Here is a 22,169-nt window from a genome sequence, read left to right as displayed (position 1 = left end):
AAAGCTTTCTAGGACTGCAAACATTTGGATGCTTCCTGACTGAAAAACAATTAAATAAAAAGATTAAAACGTAAAAAAGGAAGCAGCGTCTACCTGAAGGGATTGCTTGGTGTTTTTCACATTTAACTTAAAGGAACCTTCATTTTAAGGCATTATTAACTGCACTGAACGGCTTTCTATTTTCTAATTGTTGCTGTTTACAGAGGTGCTAATAGCAGCTGGTTTCAGGGGGAGGAGCTTTGCTGTTCTTACCTGAGGTACAGGTAAGGAAGCTCTGTGATCTTAACACATTAATTGTAAGCCAAGTTTCCCTCCTTATGCCAACAAACTGCATTGAAGCCTACAGCTATTGCAGCTTTAAGCTCTAGGTATGGCTTGATAAAGTAATTACTAATCTTTTTCTATTAGCTGGAATTTTGATGCAGAAAATGCAGTTGTTGGAAGAACCTACTTCCAGATGTTTTAAAACAAATGTCCAATGGAATAAGTTTGTCTATGATGCACTTTGAGTATAAATACATTGAGAAAAGTTGGGTTAGGGATAGGGCTGCACGATATGAGGAAAACTCGCGATTTGTGTCATTAGTGATCAATATTGCTGTGGTGGTATAACCTGTGATACATGAACAAATAGCAAAACAACTAAATACATCATTTCAATTTCACTGCAACAGTTTAATTTAAATAAGAGTCAACATAACTTAAATTACATTCCAAATCACCCTCGTCTATGTCGGAGGCGAGCGTCTAACATAAGAGGGCTCCATCTGATTGGTCAATGATATAAAAGGCTCCATCTGATTGGTCAAATGCAGAAAGGGTTATTTGAATCGTTAAACACGTCAAGTTGCCATAAGAATTTCTTAATACATTTAAGGTAACCATTTATTGCAATTTTGGCCGACTTTTGCGATTAGCGAATTACACAGCTTGAATTTGTGATTTATTGTGCAGGCCTAGTTGTGGAGTAATAAGATTCAGTCCCAACATCTGTTCAAAATGACAAGCAGAGAAAAATGTCCCCACGCTGATATCCAAAAGCTCGGGCAGAACAGTTGTGCCTGGAGGGGGGCGGACAACATAATGAGGTCAAGGAGCAGAGATGAAAACTTCCAGTTTTCTTTTTTTTTAATAGTAACAGTACTTCCACAAACATGTAATCACCTTCACTGCCTCTGAGTTTATTCTACAAATAAAAACTGAGATCTGAGTCCTCTACCGAGATACTTCACCACATCTGAACCGTCAAAAAGTCAAAGATGTGCAGCCAAATGTGAGGAAACGCGCAGGGCTCCTCCACAGTTCTCACGTCTTGTGTCACTGTCAGGACGATGCCGTGCCCCCTCTCATGATCCTGAAGAGCGCGTTGACGTTGTTGCTCTTGATGGCGTCTCGACAGGCAGAGATGACGTGGTTCTTGGGTTTACCCACTAAAGTGAAACACACCCACAAATGAAATACAGGGGTAGGCACAGAAACAGAGCAGACAAGGTTTTTCTGTCTTTGTTATTGTAATATTAAGCTATAATGGACATCTTTTGGTGCATTTTAAAGTGTTCCCAGTGGTTATTTAATTGTGATAAAGACATTTTTTTTTTTTTTGGCAAAATCAAAAAACACGTCGTTTTTATAACATAGTTTCTGCAGAGGGGCAGGAGTTCATTGTAAATTTGCCTAAGAGAATCTTTTTTATTATCGTCTCGATGAAAATAAGGAATAAATCATAAAGTTTAGGAGGGCCGAGCATGCAGCCTCTTGCATCGGCTCTCAGTCTGACAGCCAGTCCGCCGTGGTGGGCGCTCGCTCCAGACTGTAGCCGGGACGGGCTCCAGCAACCCTGCAGATGCTTGAACTTTCAAATTGTGCTGCTGCAGGACAGACGCACCACGCCTGGCGCTCAAATTGCGCCACAGGACCAAAGATCTCGTCTGTACCAAACATTTTGACGCGAATCACGTTTGGTGTGAACGAGCAGCCAGAGAACACGCTGCAAGAAAAAAAAAAAAGTAAAGAAGGGGCTTTGATCATTTGAGAGTCGACTGTTTTGACTCCCTACCAGAAAGAGATTCTTAGAACCGCTGCTTTCCAGCATGACCCATCAAAAGCTGATACTGATATGCTAAAAGCTTCATTTTATCTGAGTAAACTGTGGGAATTGATGAAGCCAATTCTTTCATCCAAAGGATGCTTGCAATGTTATGATTACTGGTTTAAACACAGACATAAGGGCTGAAACAGAGACCTGGGATCAGCAGCACCACTCTGCAGGAAAAAACAGAAGCGACCCACCTCTGAGTCTCCCCGCCCGCTGAATGGCCTGGTTCACAGACTTTAGACAGGCTACCAGTGCATTGTGGTTGTTGGATCGGATCTTGTATTCGTTGATGAGGTCTCTGTTCAGGTCGTACAGCTGCCTGTGACGCTTCTTCATGGCCGTCCTGCAGAAGAGCAAAGGGCTCTAATGAAAACGCTGTTCTAACTCTAGATTCTAGCTGCTGTCACTCCTCACATGTCGCCCATCAGGCGAGCGTCCTCTGCTTGCACCAGCACGCTCCTGATGTAGTTGGAGTGTTCGGCCATGTCTGCCGTTAATTTCTGATGGACGGCGTGAAACTCGTCAACCTGCAACGCAAAGGATTGCAACTGAAGCAGAGACAGCTGATTTAGAAAAACATGCAACTAAACGCTTTTCGGATATGAAGCACAAATTAAATTAAAAAAAAGATTCTATAAGAATGGATCAAACATCAAGAGAGATGAATAATGACAAACAGATCTGCACGGCAGCATCAGAACCTCAGTAAGAGTCGTGCGAAGCTCCTCGAAGTATGTGGGAAAGTCTGCTTCAGCAGAAAGATCCTCCATGGCCAGGAAGGAGGCGAGAGACTGGACCACATCTCCTGCCAGGTCGATGTCATCTGTTCTCAGGGTGATCTGGTTGAGAACACAAAGGATTCCCGACATAGATCACTGCAGAATCTGACAGAAAACTTGATAAGAAGACGCTTCAATGTGAGCAGATTCCTGAATACGCTCTGCTGCTCCTGTCCTTCAAAGGAAGAAGGAATTACTTTGTAAAAATACATATTTTGTGATCCTCACTGTGACTTCCCACAGGTGTGTTGTGTTGTTTGTGCGCACCTGTCCATTGCTGGCCATGTTGAAAGACAACAGTCCTCTGCCTCTGAGGGAAGCAAAGGTGACATTTGGGGTCTCGACTCCTTCTGGCAGCAGGAAGTTCTGGTTCAGCCACATAACCACCTTCAGACAGATGGGAGGACGTCAACACGAGCACACACACAAGCCTGTGCAGGAAAGTGTGCACGGTGGCGAGTGCCCACCCTCTGGGGCCGCTCGTTGACGCTGAAGGAGACCCTGCCCCCTGGCGGCGCGGCGGACGGGTCCGCCAAGATCTGGTACATGGAGAAGCGCGGCAGCTGGCGAGTGATTTCAAACACGTGGAACTGGGTGCTGCGGTAAAGGTGGGGGGGCGTGAGTGAGGAGCGGGAAGTGTGAGATGAAAGCTGTCACTTCACACTCGTCAGACCTGCACTTTCCTCCCACGAAGGCTTTGATGTGCAGATCCACTGGAATGTCTTTTGGGGGAACGATGGGGACACGGACACACCCAGAGAGGTTCTGAGCGCTGGGATGGACCACGTGACTCTCACCTTCAAATATTCCCTCAGCGAAGATGAGGACGGCACGGATGATGGTTTCTGGAAAGTGTGTGTGTGTTTGTGTGTGTGTGTGTGTGGGTGGGGGGTATCAACAGTAAGAGTCTGACCTGCTTTGAATCCAAGATTTGGGCTTTCAGAATCGTACCGTTGGGAGTGGAGATGCTGAGCTCCACGTGGGCCCTCTGAACCTCAGTCGCAGGCTTCACTGACAGAGCTGTCTGCAGCTGAGTGTTGGCTGGAATGACCCCCACCTCGCTGTTGGTCTGCGACACCCCCTGAGCAAAGAAAGTAGATAAAACATGAGGCAGACTGGAGCCCAGACTGCTTCCTGTCTCGTTACTAATAACTAACTCCTGGTTTCCCACCATGAGTCACAGAGAAGGACAAGTCTTTGCTCTGGTGGGAAATCAGGACTGAAAATGTTTTTTCCAACAAAACATCATCCGTCTGCGATGGGCACCTTGGCGTTCTCCTCGTAGTTACGCAGTTCCAGCAGGAGGTTCTGTTTGCGCTGGCTAAGCTCTCGAATGAGTTCCTGCTCAGAGCTGGAGTCCATGAGACTCCCCTTCTGGTCTTTACTGGCTGGCAGGTAACCACGAACTACAATAGCACACACACACACAGACACACAGAGGAGTCCAGAAAATCTGCATGCGGTCTGTTAAAAATGCACCAATGAAACGGGGCGTTCAAGCGCTCACCTTCTCCATCTGTGGAGGCGCAGATGAGTTCCTTCTGCCCGTCAAGCCTGTAGTCTCCCTCCACCACGCCCGCCACGGCAGACGAGAAGTTGTCCTTGAAGATCACCTCACCTGTGCGGTCGCTTCGAGCATCGACCTGAAACAAACATTTGATCAAATCAAAGCAAATGTCATGTTCCCAGTTTGAGACTTCAGCTGCGATGCTGAGCACTTCCGGCTCACTTCTGACCACATTCCTCTGTCTGAAATCTCAATTACAGAGTCATTTAGTAATTCCATCAGAAAATCAAGCGACTTTAGAGACCCACTCTGATGAAAAATGTTGTTTTTGGTGTTTTTAACATGTTCTGTTTTCTGATGATGGAGGACATCAATAAAGAAAATTAAGCTCTAAATCGTATTTCTGAGTATTTCTTTACTCAAATTGTAGTAAATTAGGAGCAGACAAAAAAATTGTTCTTTCAAAAAGATCGTATTTGTGACACTGGGCGGGGCACAAGCTCCCTGCTCCGCTCCATCCTATATCATGAAGTGTGCTTGTGCGTGTGAGGGACTGTAAGCTAGTGGGAGAGCACGCAAATAGAGATTTTAGTAGTGGGGAGGGGAAGGCGGGTCAGGGTAGCTCCGCGGCAATGGTCCGCCCACAACTCAGAGGCTAATTTCTAAAGAACTACTGCCACTTTGCAGAAACTATATGAAAGAGAATTAATGGAAATAAAAGACCACTGGGAACACTATGAAAATAGATCAAAAGATGATCAGAGTGGGATTTTTAAAGCTAATTACTTTTAAAAACCTGACCGCACCTTTCCGTTGGACCAGCCGGTGATGAGCTCCACAACTCCGTCTCCATTCAAGTCGAAGGCGTGGATGCTCATCGCGTGGTTCTTTGACTGTAGTGAAATATGGAAATCAGAACAACAGAAAGGTACTTAATAACTTAGTAATTGACTTAAAACAAGTTGTCATGTTTTTAGAGTCAGAGACGGGTTTTGACCTTGATCCTCCAGTAGCGAGCGGTGCGGTCGTACACGCCAACTGTGCCGTTAGCCAGAGCGTAACCAAACCTGCTGCCGTGCATGTGACACAGAGACGTCACCGTCTGAGAGACAGAAATGAAAAAGAACCTTTTCAATGACCAACGTTATTTTTCTCTCCGCTGATTGCAAACTAAAACCTTTCAAAGACAGAGGGGTCACAGTCCTGCAGAAGCTCACCTCGTTCTCAGTCATCTCTGACACGAGCTCATCCTCTTTGAACACTCTGATGTCAAAGTCCTCAGATCCCACCAGAAGCTGCCAGCATCAACAGACCATCATGAGATTTTAAGTCAAAGTTTATTTTATTTTATTGATGTATTTTTTTGAAACTAGTGTTTTACTTAAATGTCTGAGTATGTTTTAAGCATCGTGCACTATTATTTCTCTGGTTTTATCTTATTTTAACATTGTGAAGCACTTTGTGTAGAAGAGCAGAATGCAGGACAAACCTCATTCTTCCCATCTCCAGTGAAGTCACAGAGCACCAGAGACCTGACGTTATCCCCCGTCACCTGAAAAGAAGCAAACACACGACAGCAAACTATGGTCATGAAAATGAAGTCAGTGTTTACAAAAGGTCAAACAACAGCATCCTCCTTTTAGATGACATCTCCTTAATCGTATCTTACTGTCCAAAATTGGTCATTGCCGTCGTGGTCAAAACCCTGTAAGGCACAGTTCCCACCAATGATCGCCAGCGGAGAACGGATGTTGCCGAGTTTCCCCAAAACGATGGCGTTGGCCCCATCCGTCACCTAAACACATGGAGACCAAAACTGAATTGAACTTTGTGGCTCACATGCCTTCCCTCCCACCTCTTGCTTCCACTCACCTCCCTGTAAAAGATGTCTGCGTTATCGTGAACATCATAGGCCAACAAGTTGGTCTGAGACCCCACGAACAGAGTGTCCCCAACCGTGTCTGGACCCAGCTTCCCGGCAGCCAAACAAGTCACTGCCTGGTTGATGTTAAGGAGAGAGATGTCGGAGTCCAGGGTGCTTTGGGTCAGTCGGTGAGCTGCAGGTTTCTGACCCCGAACATGAGGGTTGTGGATGAAAACCTTACATGGAGGGAAGAAAAAGAAAGAAAGGTCATTGGGTCTATGAAACACAGAAAAGAGGCTCTTTTTTGATGAGCAGAGGGCTTATATTCCCTATTTATTTGATCGACTGTGACCCTCCATAAAATATTAATATTTAACACTTTTATGTACAAAACAGAACAGTAACATACAAAACAGATCCCCCAGGATGTTAGAAGGTTTATCCGTCCTAACTTTTATTTCTTGACATAATTCCATTAACCATGCACTATCTACGGTGGCCCTGAAGTCCAAATCATATCAACATATCAACAAACAAACAAAGAAACAGAAACAAAGTAAAGACCACAGCAGATTTGTTGTTAAACATAAAAATTAGAAAATAAAAGAGTTAGCCTTGTTCTAAAAGAGGTGATTAATTAAAAAAATAAAAGAGGAGAAGACCATAACACGTGAAGAAATGCACGGGGCTCCTCACCTTCCCAGCCTGCGTGGCTGCAGTGAGGCAGGGGTGCACTCCATCGAACTTGCCAATGGTCACCATGCGGGGGTTAATCTTGTGGTTTAGTTTCAGGGTGAAAATCGGGACCATCATGGTTCCTTCCGCGTTATCGGCACAAAACAAAACAAAAACAAACAAACCAACAAAACGTACAAACCCACGGTGCCCTGCTCTCCCAACCCAAAGGAAAACGAGCAGAACCGGATATCTTCCGTGGAAACCGGCAGATTCTGCTACACTAATGTAATTACAGGCTTTAGCCTGGCCACTGTTGCCAGGCAACCACCAGAGGGAGGGCGCGAAAGCTGCTGGTTTAGCTAATATCTTCGAGATTTCCTGTCAGTCAACGCTACCTGTTCCACAAGAAAGTATAAATGTAACTATAATACATCCTGGAAACCGTTTAGCGCTAACATAAACAGTAAGATCTCAAATGATTAAGGTTATCGCTGTTTTACCCTAACTTAACTAGCACGATTAGCGAATATTAGCGCTAATTGTTTATGTTTCGTTGGAAATAACCAGTACAGACTTACAAAAGGGAGTTGACCGATTTTTAAAAATAGTACTAATTTGAGCAATTAATGTTATTGCAGCTCCGACAGCAGAAAACAGTGAAATTTTCTTGAAATTAACCGCCTGACCAACTAGCTACGCCCGACATTTAACAAAGACAAGTTACGACTTCCTGTTTAATCTTTCAGAATAAAAGCTTGAGATTTCCTTTTTGTTTTGATAAAATAATACAAAATTGGATACACTCAGATTAAAAATTATACGTTACATGTGGTATTTAACAAACTTTTATCTTCAATGAACATTTTTGATGTTAGAGTTTCTCCACTGTGGCTGGTGTTAGGCGATTTATTATTTTTTTTTGACAACGTTCCTCTATGGAGTTATTTCAGTCTCAATAATCAGAAATGCACACAACCGGTTTTACAAATACACACGCTCCGATTCACAAATGTCATTTTATGCAAACGTGAAAAATAAATTCGGAAATACACACCCTGTGTTTCACAAACACACACATTGTGTTTCACAAATGCACACTAAATGTTTTACAAATGCACAATAAGTGTTTCTCACAAATGTGCACACTGTTTTTCACAAAAACATTTCAGAAATTCACAATAAATGTATCAGAAATGCAGACTAAGTGCTTCACAAACGTGATTTTTAGGTACACATGTGATGTGAACTCACAGATCATTCGAACTGCAGACTGTGCATTCAAAATCCCGTTCTCGTTTGTGAATCTCCCCGTGTGTGTGAGAGATTTTTCTACGGTGAATATTGAGACTCATCTGACGGAGCGGGTCGACTAATCTCACCATTGGCTAGTGAATCTGTCAATCAAACTCATTGGCAAAGCAGGCGGGTTCGCTTTTAGCCAATCGAATGGCCCCTTACACTCTTCACTCTCAACTGACGAGGGAGGGAGCTGTTCAACACAGCAGTTGGGAGGACGCGGGCGGCAAACATGGCGGAGAGTTCTTCTGAAAGGGATCAGTCTCAGCCCGTAAGTAATGCACTTATTTGATTATTATTCCCTCGTTGTACGTCCTGTAATGTTATTGAATACTAAGTTGAAGCGTTCTCCTTGGCCAAGTGACATGTGTGAATGCTTTATGAACACTGCAGCCGAGTCGTTTGCAGAGTACCCCCACCGCAAATTAGCTTAGCTTAGCCTGTGCGGTCATATTTTTTATGAAAGCGGGGGAGGACTTATGATGGTTTTGTCAAGTTTTATACTTGGCATACCAGCTCTTCACACAACACGAGTAACTACAACCAACCAGGGGCCTCGAAACTAGCCGGCTTTTGACTCAAATTGTGTCTGTCTGCCCTGTGAGTGTGAGGGAAGTTTAAGCTAGCGCGTCGGTTCAAGCTAGATATACAGCCAATCTGTAGGTTCTTAACATGATTCATAAGGAACTAAGGGGAAAACATGCCGGATTTACAGCAGCACAGAAAGTTTAATAAAAAGTATTGATTTGGAGACGGGGATTTGTTTAAACACTGATGCTATGCTAACTAGCTAGCTAGCTAGTTGTTCAATGTGCTGCCTTTGTGTAAACGCGATCCGGGTTAAAGTTAGACACAGTCTTTTCACAACCCAGACTTTAAGACGGGGTGGATTGTGCAACAAAGTTAATTCATATGACATTCATGAAAACTGTATTTTGTAAATATAACAGACGTGAATCCACTGTTGAATGAAAGAAGCCTCATTAAGTTTCTAACGTTAGAACCCGTATTGTGCTGAAAAGCCCTGTGAGATTGTGTCAGAGTGACAGCCACTAAATTCCCCGTATCTTTACTTCCAATGACGAAATGACAAGAATCCCAAACATTATGTTTTTAGTCTGTTTTGTAGTCGATAAGTAGTCACAGAAAGGGTGGATGGGAGAAATCAGCTATCAACAGTGATTAGAGTAGAAGTTACTGTAAGTATTACACACAGGCTTCCTGTGATCAGTGTCTTGTCTCTGATTTTTTTTAAAGCTGTTCTTTACTACAAGCTCAAGTTATCATAGCAAGAGTGTTTTAAAAAATTCCCCTTTCTAATATTTGAAAATTATGTAATTTAATCTCAGACAGCTAAATGATCTAATCCATGTTTGTCGTGTTTTTATTTATTCTTTAGGAATTGCTGAAGTGTGACATCCTAAATACCTTTCTATTCTATTCTATTTCATATTTTATCATCCTATTGTATTACTGTTTTACCTATCAATTGGGAATTTAGCATTTTTGCCCCTGTAAATATCTGCCAGTTGAAAGTATTTGTACTTGTATTCCATAGATCTTGTACCTGAAGATAGCAGAGAACAACTGTGCAGACACCCACTTGGCCTTCTTCAGTGACGCTGTGAACGTTTATGGCTTACCTCTGAGGTATTCATGTTATTCATAAAGAAATATTTTATTCACATATCAGGCAGTATAAGCACTTGGTTATTTGTACAAAAATAAAATAACTTTTTTTAGACTCCTCTGAAAACAAAGGCAACTCTAAAACTCTTTCCCCTCATGGATAACATTTTACCCCCCCCTCAACAGTCTCTCTCACCTCAATTTTTTCCCCAGTGATACATGTAACCCACTCCTGCAATTTGTCTAACCTAGAAATTCTACTTATTGGCAACATACATAAGAACATTACATTTTAAATTGATGTGTACCGTATTGGCGATGCATTTGTAATTATGTGTTTGAGACATGATTTTCATGTTATTGTCAGGGTGAGAGGAGATCACGGAGGACAAAATGTGGGCATAGCTGAGTTGATGCTCACAGTACGTAGAACTGACACAAACAGTTTCATTGCAGCAAAAGTGTACACACAATCAACGGTGAGTTGAACCTAGTTTTAGACGCATTAATATAAACATAAAAGTGAATGATGTATTAAAAATAAATCTGACAATATAATATTTCTTTTTGCTTTTTTCCAAATACAGGATTGAGCTCCTCTGGTGTGATGTCTTCATGACTGTTACTGGTTTATATTACAACATCCTGCACTCTCCTGAGGACCAAGACTTGCTCAATATCGGTAACATCACGTATTCTGCTGCCACTATATTTTTCTACCACGCATTCAGGCCAGTTTGGATGTCTTTAGTGACGCGTGGGACAGCCATCCAATCAGGACGGAGCAAAGCATGACACCAAATCAGCTGTGGCAGTTGGGCTTGACCCAGAACCCTGTTTCTGATCCCCGGGTAAGTGCTTTATTTTAGTGTTTTTCAACCTTTGTTCACTTGTTCCACGGTCTGACACTGGACTCTGTGGAAAGTTACACCGCTAAAGACGAGCTTTAGCTGGTATTTTTGTTATAACTGAGCGACTTTATCAGCAGAATTAAGAACAAGGAAGGGAAAACTTTAACCACTTCTGATTGGTCAGACTGATGACATGTGATCAAGCCTTCAATAATGATTGGCGGAGACAGTTAAAGGGGCGCGACTTTTCCTTACACAGTTATAGCTGCAGCTAAATCGCGGCACTGTCAACCTTATCAAAATGTATTTTATAGAATTAAATAAACACAAAGAAAAAGTCATTTTAAGATCTTTTATATTCCTAACTACTCAGTGTTTTTATCAGTGCCTGTTTGGATTAACAAAGAGCTGATTTCCTGGAGATGGGAAATGTTTTTAGATCAGTGAAGTAGGGCAATTCCCCACGGCGCACTTGACCATCTCCCACGGCACACTAGTGTGCCGCGGCACACACACTGGTTGAAAAACACTGCTTTATTTAATCTCACTGTACTGGACAACTGATTTGTGTGCAGTTCGACTAAAGTGGAAAGTATCAAGAACAGTATAATGAAATCACAATGACTACAAGGAATTTTCATCAAAAATGAATGAAAAGTATTATTGTTGTGTGGTGCAAACTATTTCCCTAAATTGTTTGGTTTTTAAATCAAGTAGGAAGAATAGCACATCTGCAAGTTCAAAATGCATCACAATGCATGGCATTATGAGCCATCAGCTGTACTAATCTCACTACTTTGTTAAGAGTCACTTATTTGCAAATTATAAACAGTTATGGAGATATGAGGTCTGCTAGAAACAATATAAGTCATTATTAGTGGGTCTCTGTTCATACATAATCTAAAACATAAAAAAAAACAGTGCTGTTCATAAACAGTATCTTTTTTTTTTTGTCAGGGTATGCTGCTTCCAGAGAATGAATGGGAAGAGAGTGGATCCATGGCTGAACCTCATCCTGGGATCAATGTCCTGGTATGGGACAGTCCCCTTTTGGGTCCACAAATGTTGGAACTGCAAGACGACATCAACCCATTGTGTAATTCAGACCGTTTGGGAGTGGACCTACATCTTTACTGTCCCGTTTGTTTAGAACTTAATTTAGGCGACATAATTACATACAGAAGAAGAGAGACTGAGGGGAGGAAGACAGAGTTCAAATAAATACTGCTGTATTGTTCAAGGGACTTCATTGTATGTAAGGATGTTATGAAAATTAGTTCCAGTTTAAATAAAATTCAAATCAGTAGAGATCCCACATTTGCTTAAATTTTGATGTTTTAATCTGTCCATGTTTTCACTGAATTTTACTCTGCAATAAAGGGTGAATGTTTGCACTTTGTTGTTCTATGACCATCTTTTGTTGTGTAGTATTTAACCAGTTATAAAACCCAGAGAGATGAGGAAACTTTTTTTAAGGGTGACCTGGCCAAGAGGTGTATATGTATATGGTTACAATATAAAATCTATGACATTTGAGTTATTAAAAAAATAAAATTAAGGTCCAGCAGAGTGACTTGGGGAGCAGGGGAGGTGTATTGGGTATCTGTGATTGACAGTGAGATGAACTTGAGGTAATGTAGTCCCACTGCGTGGTACGGAGCAAAGTGATGCCAGTTTCTCCACAAAACCTGTGGAAGTTGCAGGTTTTTCTCCTCCACCTTCATATGATCAAGACCGAAGGGGACCGTGTCTGAGTGTTGAAATGACGCTAGCATGAAAGCTAAGAGAAGGATAACGTACAAACAATCCCGAGTGAAACATTCATTTTAAATCTCATGACCAGTACAGAGTTCGATGGATTATATGTCAACTGCATTCAACCAATGTTGCCTTGCTACCAGGTCCACTGAAAAGTTGCACAAGCCAGTAAATTTTGACAACCGAAGGCAAATAAACCGACAAGCCATGCTAAAGCTAACACGCTAACGACCGACTGGTACAGAATCAAACATGGGCGGGGCTTTTGCCACCCGCAGAAAGCGTAGAGAAAGTGTAAGGGGCCATACGATTGGCTAAAAGCGAACCCGCCTGCTTTGCCGACGAGTTTGATTGACAGATTCACTAGCCAATGGTGAGATTAGTCGACCCGCTCCGTCAGATGAGTCTCAATATTCACCGTAGAAAAATCTCTCACACACACGGGGAGATTCACAAACGAGAACGGGATTTTGAATGCACAGTCTGCAATTCGAATGATCTGTGAGTTCACATCACATGTGTACCTAAAAATCACGTTTGTGAAGCACTTAGTCTGCATTTCTGATACATTTATTGTGAATTTCTAAAATGTTTTTGTGAAAAACAGTGTGCACATTTGTGAGAAACACTTATTGTGCATTTGTAAAACATTTAGTGTGCATTTGTGAAACACAATGTGTGTGTTTGTGAAACACAGGGTGTGTATTTCCGAATTTATTTTTCACGTTTGCATAAAATGACATTTGTGAATCGGAGCGTGTGTATTTGTAAAACCGGTTGTGTGCATTTCTGATTATTGAGACTGAAATAACTCCATATTCCTCCTGCTTTGAAATAGACACCTCACTGGACACAGATGAGACAGGCATGCACAAGAATGCCACTGATAACTTGAATAAATGAGAATATTTCTTTCTTTCCCAATATTAAATGGGTCCCCCTGACCCTTGTAATATTTGGCTATATCGTGTAGCATTGAACCTTAATACACTGACCAAAAATATAAACGCAACACTTTTGTTATTGCTCCCATTTTTTACGGTATGAACTCAAAGATGTGAAACATTTTCCACATACACAAAATAACCAGTTCTCTGAAATATTGTTCACAAATCTTTGATAGTGAGCACTCCTCCTTTGCCAAGACAATCCATCCCACCTCCCAGGTGTGCCATATCAAGATGCTGATAAGACAGCATGATTATTGCACAGGTGTGCCTTAGACTGGCCACAAGAAAAGGCCACTCTGAAATCTTCAGTTTTGTTTTATTGAGGGGGTCAGGAGACTCAGACAACCAGTCAGTATCTGGTGTGACCACCATTTGCCTCTTGAAGTGTGCCACATCTCCTTCGCATAGAGTTGATCAGGGTGTCTACTATGGCCTGTAGAATGTTGGTCCACTCTTCTTCAATGGCTGTGCGAAGTTACAAACAAAAGCAATAACAAGAACAATAACAAAAGCGTTGCATTTATATTTTTGGTCCGTGTATGTGTGTCTGCTATCATGGTTTGTGTTTGAGTCTAGCTGACACTGACATCCACGGATGAGGCCAAACATTGTCACCAAAGAAACCCTGTCCTAAACCTGGGAGTAACCTCCTAAATAAGACATACTCCAGAGGTTCAACAAGCTTCTAACTCTTTTGGATTGTGTAAAGAGGTTGTGTGGCATCCTAAAAATGAAGTGTGATGTTGGCAAAACAGCACACTCTGGTGACAAAGTTAAGGAAATATAATTATGTGTTCCCATTTTCGCATTTCTGTTGTTAAAAATAGTTAAATACACAGAATACAAAAGTCTGTTGGTACAACTTAGAAAAAGTACATGCAAATTATGCTTATTGTTATCATATATGGGATAGGGCTTCATTGTAGGTTGTGTTATGCTAATTTGCATATTTTAATAGCAAACAACAATACTGATTATTTTTATGCTACTATGAAATAAAGAAAGAAAAACATCCGTGCGGTTACCCAAAAACTAACAACAACAATTTAATAAACAAAAGGCTGGGCTCGTCCGGGATTTGAACCCGGGACCTCTCGCACCCAAAGCGAGAATCATACCCCTAGACCAACGAGCCACATTCATGACAGTGAGAGTGTACGTATAAGAATAGACTGTGTATTCACTGCAATACAATGTTGACTGGGTGGATTTGAGATCTCCTTCAAATTGCATTTTAGTTAGTCTATGCCTATGGTCTACCAGCACAATATATAGCTGGTAAAACATAGCTTACAACAACATAACGCGAGCCTACGTTTTTTAAAGCAGCTTTAGTTTACACAATGATATAATTCAGACTTTTGTATTCTCAGTTTGTAAATTCGGGCCAACAACAATAGAGACAACTTAAGAGTATGACTAAATTTTAATCATAAACTCATCATTAAAATAGCATCCGTTTATTTTACACTAGATGTAGAGGCCTGCAAGTCAGTGTTGAGGAAAAACTACTCCACGACATTCACGTAGCCGTCTTCACATTACCGTAAAACACAATGTATGAACACATAGTAAAATTTTAAAATGCCATAACACACTGAGCAAGGGCGCACTTCAATCTTTACCCAACATCTTGTTAGCTGTAGCAAAGTTCGGCGAAGGTCGAGAAATGGCGACTGCTGCAAAACGACAAAAGGTGCCAGTTTATCCTCTTCGAGAAACATTAAATACGTCACTGATTTACGATCTAGACGTGTGTTGGTGGTATAGCTAAAACTGTAGAAACGAGCAACACGAGGCGGAAATTAATTAATCTGCGATACGATTCTTTCGTTTAGGTGTATTAATACGGGCCAATGCCCCCTATAGGCTATATAGGACCGTTTACATTCACCGTTACACGTGTGTTACTTTCTCTGAACCCTGCAGCTGCAGATCCGGGTCAACGAGTTTATTGAAAACTTCCATTCAGCCCAGTTTATCAGATGTTTGCTCACGTGACTGTTCTCTACAGGTAGATGAAGGTGCAGATCTCCTTCACGACTTTCTTCAATGGTGTGACAAAGTTAGTTTGCACCTGAGCGAAAAGGTAGGATTGTTTTTCACAGAAGTGGGCACAATATACCATGTATGTAAGTACATAATCAGAGTTCACTGGTTTGGTTGGCATGGTGGTGGAGGGATAATGATATGGACCAACCCAGGCATCAATCAACACAAAACAGGATAATGCGGCACTTTATGATAGTAATGATGCTGAAAGCTGTGTTTCTGTGTATTTCTGTATACAAGCTGCTGTGAATCAAGAGCAGAGAAAAACAAACAAACATTTGAAACAGCTTACGACGCTGAAGTTGGCTTCCGATTCACAGCTTCCGATTTGCAAAGGCACTAAAGGAACATTCCGCTGCATTTTTCGCATTAAGATCACCTAAAACCGGGTCCTGTTCAAAAACCGCTGGAGCTGGACTGCTCAAACCTGGATTAAATTATGCATTAGATACTAAAGAACACATTAAACACAGTTTCTGATTTGTGAAAACTTCCTCTGATTTGTGAAATAAGTTGATTTTTATCGCTTTTTCTCAGACCAGGTCCTGTTCATGAAATTTGGATGGAAATGTATTTTTTTATTCCTTAACACTTTTATTTTTTATACTGCATTGTACTATTGTATTTGTTCACACAGGTACGAGCCGGTGGCCCTAACATATCACCTGGGTGACCAAAATCACTTTGTTGCAATCCACAGACTTCTGCCCAGACAAAAGCTGGCACTTTTACGATGCACTACAGGAATCCAAGAAGGCTAGACGAGGCGACATCAAAATCTCAACATACAAAAGAAACTGGGAAACAGATGTCAGATTGGACAAATATATGGTCATGGTTAGCATGTACCCCTGACTTAAGTTTTGTTTTTTTGTTCAATATTTCTTGGTTTGTTTTCTGATTTACTTTAAAGTTCCTGTTATGGTGTTTACCTTAAAGTTGTCCTTCCCTTGTCCCCATTATCCTTAAATTGCATAAAATTCGATGAAATGATACTATTTCACACAACGGTTTTTGAACAGGATCCGGTCTGAAGTGGACTCAGTGCGTAAAATGCGATAAAAAAATCAACCTATTTCACATTTTCACAAATCAGAGGAAGTTTTCACAAATCAGAAACTGTATTTAATGTGTTCTCTACCATCTAACGCATAATTTAACTCAGGTTTGAGCAGTCTAGGTCCTGCGGTTTTTGCACAGGACCTGGTCTGAAGTGGACTTAGTGTGTAAAATGCGATTAAAAATCAGCCTATTTAACATTTTCACAAATCAGAGGAAGTTTTCACAAATCAGAAACTGTATTTAATGTGTTCTCTACCATCTAACGCATAATTTAAGTCAGGTTTAAGCAGTCCAGGTCCTGCGGTTTTTGAACAGGACCCGGTTTTAGGGTGGTCTTAGTGCGAAAAATGCAGCGGAATGTTTCTTTAGTGCCTTCGCGAATCGGAAGCTGTGAATCGGAAGCTAACTTCAGCGTCGTAAACAGCTTGTAGTTGTGACGTTGTGACAAACTACAATCTGCGAGCCATAAGCTCCCTGCTCTGCTCTATTCTGATGCATCCACCTGCAGACGACTAAATCCATGTTTTCCTCGTCTGAGCTAGTATCTGGCTCAAAACTGTACGTCAGGATGGTTCCAATATTGCGCGCCATTTTTGTTGCACAGGTAAAGTTAGGCTGAGGCTGTGAGGGGCTGTAAACTAGTGGGAGAGAGTGTAAATAAAGAGTTGATGGAAAATGAAGGCAGGCTCACTCTGTACTGACGGTCCCCCCCCCCTCAACTCAAAGGTGAATTTCCGATTAACTGTCGCTCTGTGGAGACAATGTCCTAGAAACTGACACGTTTTTTTTATTTGAGCTAAAAACGGTAAAATCGTGATTAAAAGACCCCTGGGAACACTTTGAAAATAGATCCAATTAAATCAATCTGTATTTATATAGCACTTTTACAACAACATATGTCACTCAAAGTGCTGTGCATAAAATACAATAAAATTTAAAAACAAGATGACAAGACAAACAGTGCCGACAACCCCCCCCCCCCCCCCCAAACACACACACACACAGGCACACATACGCACACCATGATAAAAAAGTAATAAAATGATGGAATGTAGAGACCTGGCTTTGTCCTGAAGTGGGGAAACGATGTTTTGGGGACATGTCCACATCAGTGACCCCCCCACTCAAGTGCACAGAGAACACTACCACAGAACCCCCCAGATCAGATCAAAAAGAGTCAGACCCGGGAGATCCCATTGCAGCGACCCCGTTCACTGAGAAGGGTCAGTCACCGATGTGGAGGATCCTTCAGAGGAAAACACTGGAGTGTAATAAAATGTAAAAGGAATAAAATTAAAATATATATAAAACATAAACAAAAAACAAATAATTACATAAACCTTAATAGGCATATAAAATGGTAAGTGTGACTAAAAAAAATTAAAAATAAATAAATACAAATAAATAAATGTATTTACATATGTATATAAAACTAGTAAAAAGAGAAAATAAATAATTAAGATATCAAATAAACAGATGATCGTAGTGGGACTTTTAGTGTTGCTGCTGTGCAGAATTACAGGTTGAGACCACCTCTTGATATTCTTCTGTGGTTTTCAGGTGTGCGTTTGTCAAGAAGGAACAGTAGCAGATTATGGGATGCTTGCTAAAGCGGACATCGAAGAAGGCGAGGTTTTATTTACAATCCCTAGGTCCGCTCTCCTCCACCAGAGAACTACAGCCGTGTCTGCCTTGTTGCAAAAAGGTGAGCAGATGCTAAAGCTGCCTGACCGAGATGGTCCTTCCTGGTTGTGACTCCGTCTTGTTGCTTCAGAGGCTGCGTCTCTGCAGAGCTCCTCCTGCTGGGTCCCTCTGCTGCTGGCTCTGCTGTATGAGTACACGTCCCCTCAGTCTGACTGGAAGCCTTACCTGTCTCTGTGGCCTGACTTGCGGAGGCTGGATCATCCCATGTTCTGGTTTGTTTTCCACGTCCATGTTGCGGGTCAGGTCTGATCCCAGTTTCAGGTCTTTGTAACCAAATGCCCCCCCCCCCCCTCCTTCAGGTCTAAGGAGGAGCGGGACCGGCTGCTAAGGGGAACCGGCGTGCCAGAGGCCGTGGATAAGGACTTATCCAACATCCAGCGGGAATACGAAGATGTTGTTCTGCCCTTCATGACCAGACACCCTGATCTGTGGAACCCAAAGACACACACCTTGGAGTTGTACACAGAGCTGGTGGCCTTCGTCATGGCCTACAGGTTAGCAGGCGTGTTCACAGGTTCACCAAGCCCAGCCCTCCATTCACCCTTCACTGTTCTCCAACAGCTTCCAAGAGCCGCAGGAGGATGAGGATGACGATGAGGAGGAGAAACCCCCCAACCCGCCCATGATGGTTCCCATGGCAGACATGCTCAACCATGTGTCCGATCACAACGCCAACCTGGAGTTCTCAGCAGTGAGTCGCTGCAGCATTTCCTGAGTCGGAAGAGTTTTCTGTGCTTTAAAGACAAGCTGTGGGTGTTTCACTGTCAGGACAGCCTGAAGATGGTGAGTGTGCGTCGCATCCACGCCGGGGAGGAGGTGTTTAACACGTATGGGCAGATGGCTAACTGGCAGCTTCTACACATGTACGGCTTCACCGAGCCGTACCCCAACAACAGCAACGAGACCGCCGACATTCCCGCCGCCAACCTGCACAAAGCTGCCATGCAAGGTGACGACCAACACCCCCTTTTCAAATAAAATCCATTTCCACCAGAGTTTTAACACCCACAGCAACGACGTCTATCTGATAATCATCAGCAGCAACAAAAACTTCAAACAGGCAGTGTGTCGGCGTCTTCTTCAGAAAAAAATGAACTCTTACGACATACAAACACAGTTCAAGAAAGAAAAGACTTTAAAACCCAAATTCACATCCCTCCATATGCTTTGATTCGTTTTAAACTTGTTATTAATAAACCTTGATCTCCAGATCAGATGTTTTCAATGTAAAGTGAAAAATCACAGAAAAAAATATGGCAATTTCTGCATCTGAGATAGATATTGAACACCTGCTTTGACATTCTGCAATTCTAAAGACATGTTACAAATGTTTGATCTAAATTTACAGCAAAAGAAAAACATAAATGAAAAAAAAATATAAATTAAAAATAGATCTGTATAATTAAAGCAATTGAAGAGGTAATAAAAGTATTGCCTGGAGATGACGAACAGGTCTACGTAATTTTTATAAGAATCTGCAAAAAAAATTCTTTGGCAACGGAGGTTTTGTGCTAAACACGCCCACATTCCTAATACCGTTATAATGTCATTATTTCGTTCTGCCATGGATTCGTGTATTACATTTTCACAATGTCTGGTAAAAAATACACGAGCAACAGGGAAACAATACTTTTGCAAGTTTAAGATTAAAACCTACAAACTTCGAAACCAACATTTTTTTCCAAAGTAGCTTCCTAATGATACGGACGAAGCAATTCTGGGAAGTCTCGGTTGGTGATTTGACAGAAGTGCTTTGGATCCAACAATTCTGCATGACACAGTTTTTAATTAGCTGTGTGACGCTGTGGAACTTCTAGTGGCGCCGACTGGGCAGGGCGCAGGAAAGCCAGTTCCTACCTAGAAGTGTGTTTAACTTGAAAAAAGTGTTTCCATTGCAGTTTTGCTGAATATGTCTATTTTGATACGCCCCAAATAAACCACCTCCTCTGAGCTCATAAAATGTTTTTCAATAAATGCGTGTTTTTTTCTTCCGAAATTGGTTTCCATTAAGGGAACTTATTATCACAAATCCAATTTGCACAACTAATGCGTAATGGAAATAACAGTCACGTCTTCTGTTCAGACATTTTTCTATAGGATTTAACATCACACCCCCCCTCCACCCACAGAGGCGCTGTTCGACTCAGAGCGGGCGATGGTGGAGGTGCGATGGGAAACGCTGTCTGGGATGACGCAGGACAGAGAAGCCTTCATCTTCAGTGAACATGGCTGTCTGACAGACTCAGAGCTGCACACCGCTCTCAAGGTAACGCACATGTACACACACACACACACACACAATCATTTTGTGTTGTGTTTGAGGGATCTAGATTTGTTTTCATCCTCATTAGCCCCCTGGAATTGTGGGTAAAAGAAAACAGATTTCAACGGCAGTTGGAAAGACTTGTAGTGTGGGGAAATAGAACCAAATTTACGAAAAAGTGACGAGTAAATAAAAAACTCAGCTAGCATTAACATTTGCATTAAGTTACTGAGGAGGTGTGAGGTCTGATAAAAGCTCTGCTTAAAACATATTGTCTTTGTGATTGAAGTAAATGTATTTGACAATCATAAAGAGGACCTGCAGTTGTTTAATTTTAGATGCAGTAAAGTACACAAAGCAGTTTTTAGAATAAGAATTGTAAAATACGTAGCTTTGTGAAGGGGCTCCGGTGGAGAGCCTGGTGGAACACCAAACCCCTCTGAGGGGGTTGAAACATTTCCATAAGATGTATTTGCCGGGACTTTGTAGTCATCAGCAGTCTTTTTTGCAGGTTTTCTGTATGTCTGAGGAAGAGTTTTCGGATTTCAAAGACAACGAAGGCTGGGAGGAAGACGACGAGGACGAGGAGCAGATTTCTCAGGCCTTCTCCAACGACGGCCTTCCTGGATTGAAGCCGTCGTGGAAGCGACTGATTCACGAGGCTGCCCGGCTGACGCTTCAGTCCTACGGGGGCGGCGAGGACCGCGACTGGGCGCTGATAAAGGACGATGCAGCCCTGAAAGGGCTGAGCAGCAGGCAGCAGAGGGCGCTGCAGGTCCGCTTTGGACAGAGGAGGATTCTGTGCAGACTTATGGAGCTCACAGGATCATGACCGCCTTTTCCTTTGGCATTCTGGGGCGGCAGACAGACGAGTGACACATTTCTACGTCAATAAAAACATGATTCATAAAACTGGGATTGTTCTGAGAGAATTTAATGGTTGTTAGAATTTCAACGTGGAGGAGGCTGCTGTCGTTTTTGAAACTGAAGTCACCCCTGAAACACTTCTGCATTCAATGTACAGCTGGGTGCAGCGTGGTAGAGGTAACAGGCGCCCCATGCCACCTCCCTGTCTGCTTCTGACAGCCTGGAGCTGCAGAATTCATGAAAAAAAAACGGCGGCCTTTCTTTTAGTTCAGTCTCTATGGCAACCATTTATTTTTGAGTCGCACGGAGCGGAAAAACAGGTCTGTAAATTTTAGAAGAATCGTCAAAACTAAGAGGTTTCAGAGGTTTTCTCACAACCACGCCCCCATTTCTAATATGTTCATGTCATATGGTTATGTTCAGCTTGAGCCAACGATTAATTTGTTAAATCTTTTCAACATTCCAGTAAAAAAATGTTCAAGCAACAGGGAAACGTCACTTTTTGCTAACTTGCCACATTAACGCTGTTCAAATTCTTCAACTTCCATTTCCAGCTTTTTTTCACCAAGTAGCCATCCAGTGATGCTTGGGGAGCCGAGAGGCAATAGATCGAAATGCCTAGGAGGGTTAAAACTTGTAGCTGGTACTAAAAGGTGATTTATTTTGTAAAGTCAAGATACTTCCTGAGGTCAAAGGTCAACAAAACTTCAGTGGTTGTAGTCGTAAGGTCGTGGCGCATGAAATTTTGTGAAGATCACCCCAACTGACGTTCTCTTCTCATGTTGTGGGAAAACCATCACCTTGCCAAAAAACA

At 42.2% G+C, this 22,169-nt stretch overlaps 2 protein-coding genes, 1 long non-coding RNA gene and 1 other non-coding gene across 5 annotated transcripts; 2 read left to right on the top strand and 2 right to left on the bottom strand.

Annotated features, from left to right (window-relative positions):
* Positions 1–1,110: 1,110 nt before the first annotated feature.
* bbs2 (Bardet-Biedl syndrome 2) lies at positions 1,111–7,666 on the bottom strand. The gene is made up of 17 exons (XM_011476428.4): positions 6,942–7,666; positions 6,254–6,481; positions 6,051–6,176; positions 5,871–5,933; positions 5,599–5,676; positions 5,379–5,483; positions 5,188–5,274; positions 4,382–4,517; positions 4,141–4,280; positions 3,826–3,955; positions 3,548–3,719; positions 3,342–3,471; positions 3,142–3,261; positions 2,797–2,934; positions 2,510–2,622; positions 2,290–2,438; positions 1,111–1,430 (listed from the first exon to the last, which is right to left on the bottom strand). Exons 1-17 carry the CDS (start codon positions 7,056–7,058, stop codon positions 1,324–1,326), a joined length of 2,139 nt encoding a protein of 712 aa, XP_011474730.1. The 5' UTR covers positions 7,059–7,666; the 3' UTR covers positions 1,111–1,323.
* Positions 7,667–8,313: 647 nt separating this feature from the next.
* Positions 8,314–12,093, top strand: LOC144992489 (uncharacterized). Of its 2 annotated transcripts, XR_013656470.1 has the most exons (6): positions 8,314–8,490; positions 9,778–9,869; positions 10,216–10,327; positions 10,436–10,530; positions 10,600–10,699; positions 11,657–12,093. It is a non-coding gene; the product is annotated as an uncharacterized LOC144992489 (long non-coding RNA). The 2 variants fall into 2 exon arrangements; XR_013656469.1 differs by having other exon boundaries at positions 8,316–8,490; positions 10,436–10,699.
* A 2,377-nt stretch (positions 12,094–14,470) lies between these two features.
* On the bottom strand, positions 14,471–14,542 carry trnap-ugg (transfer RNA proline (anticodon UGG)). The gene has a single exon. It is a non-coding gene; the product is annotated as a tRNA-Pro (tRNA).
* Positions 14,543–14,973: 431 nt separating this feature from the next.
* Positions 14,974–21,400, top strand: setd6 (SET domain containing 6, protein lysine methyltransferase). Its single transcript, XM_004069804.5, has 9 exons — positions 14,974–15,103; positions 15,422–15,496; positions 18,082–18,226; positions 18,296–18,437; positions 18,525–18,719; positions 18,787–18,916; positions 18,994–19,174; positions 20,355–20,491; positions 21,000–21,400. The coding sequence occupies exons 1-9, from the start codon at positions 15,077–15,079 to the stop codon at positions 21,318–21,320; spliced, it is 1,353 nt and encodes a 450-aa protein (XP_004069852.1). The 5' UTR covers positions 14,974–15,076; the 3' UTR covers positions 21,321–21,400.
* The last annotated feature ends 769 nt before the right edge of the window (positions 21,401–22,169 follow it).

Source organism: Oryzias latipes, chromosome 6 (genome assembly GCF_053564925.1).
Source record: "Oryzias latipes strain Hd-rR chromosome 6, Olatipes_Hd-rR_3.1".
Taxonomy (NCBI): Eukaryota; Metazoa; Chordata; class Actinopteri; order Beloniformes; family Adrianichthyidae; genus Oryzias; species Oryzias latipes.
This window is presented reverse-complemented; position numbering and strand designations above follow the sequence as displayed.

Excerpts from the sequence above, each read along its gene's own strand:
- setd6 (XM_004069804.5), top strand. The coding sequence starts at position 15,077 with ATGGCGACTGCTGCAAAACGACAAAAG. Across the intron at positions 18,720-18,786 it reads GCCTTCGTCATGGCCTACAG|CTTCCAAGAGCCGCAGGAGG; the intron begins GTTAGCAGGCGT and ends GTTCTCCAACAG. Across the intron at positions 19,175-20,354 it reads GCACAAAGCTGCCATGCAAG|AGGCGCTGTTCGACTCAGAG; the intron begins GTGACGACCAAC and ends CTCCACCCACAG.
- bbs2 (XM_011476428.4), bottom strand. The coding sequence starts at position 7,058 with ATGATGGTCCCGATTTTCACCCTGAAACTAAACCACAAGATTAACCCC. Across the intron at positions 6,482-6,941 it reads CAGCCACGCAGGCTGGGAAG|GTTTTCATCCACAACCCTCA; the intron begins GTGAGGAGCCCC and ends CCTCCATGTAAG. Across the intron at positions 3,720-3,825 it reads CAGCATCTCCACTCCCAACG|AAACCATCATCCGTGCCGTC; the intron begins GTACGATTCTGA and ends CACACTTTCCAG.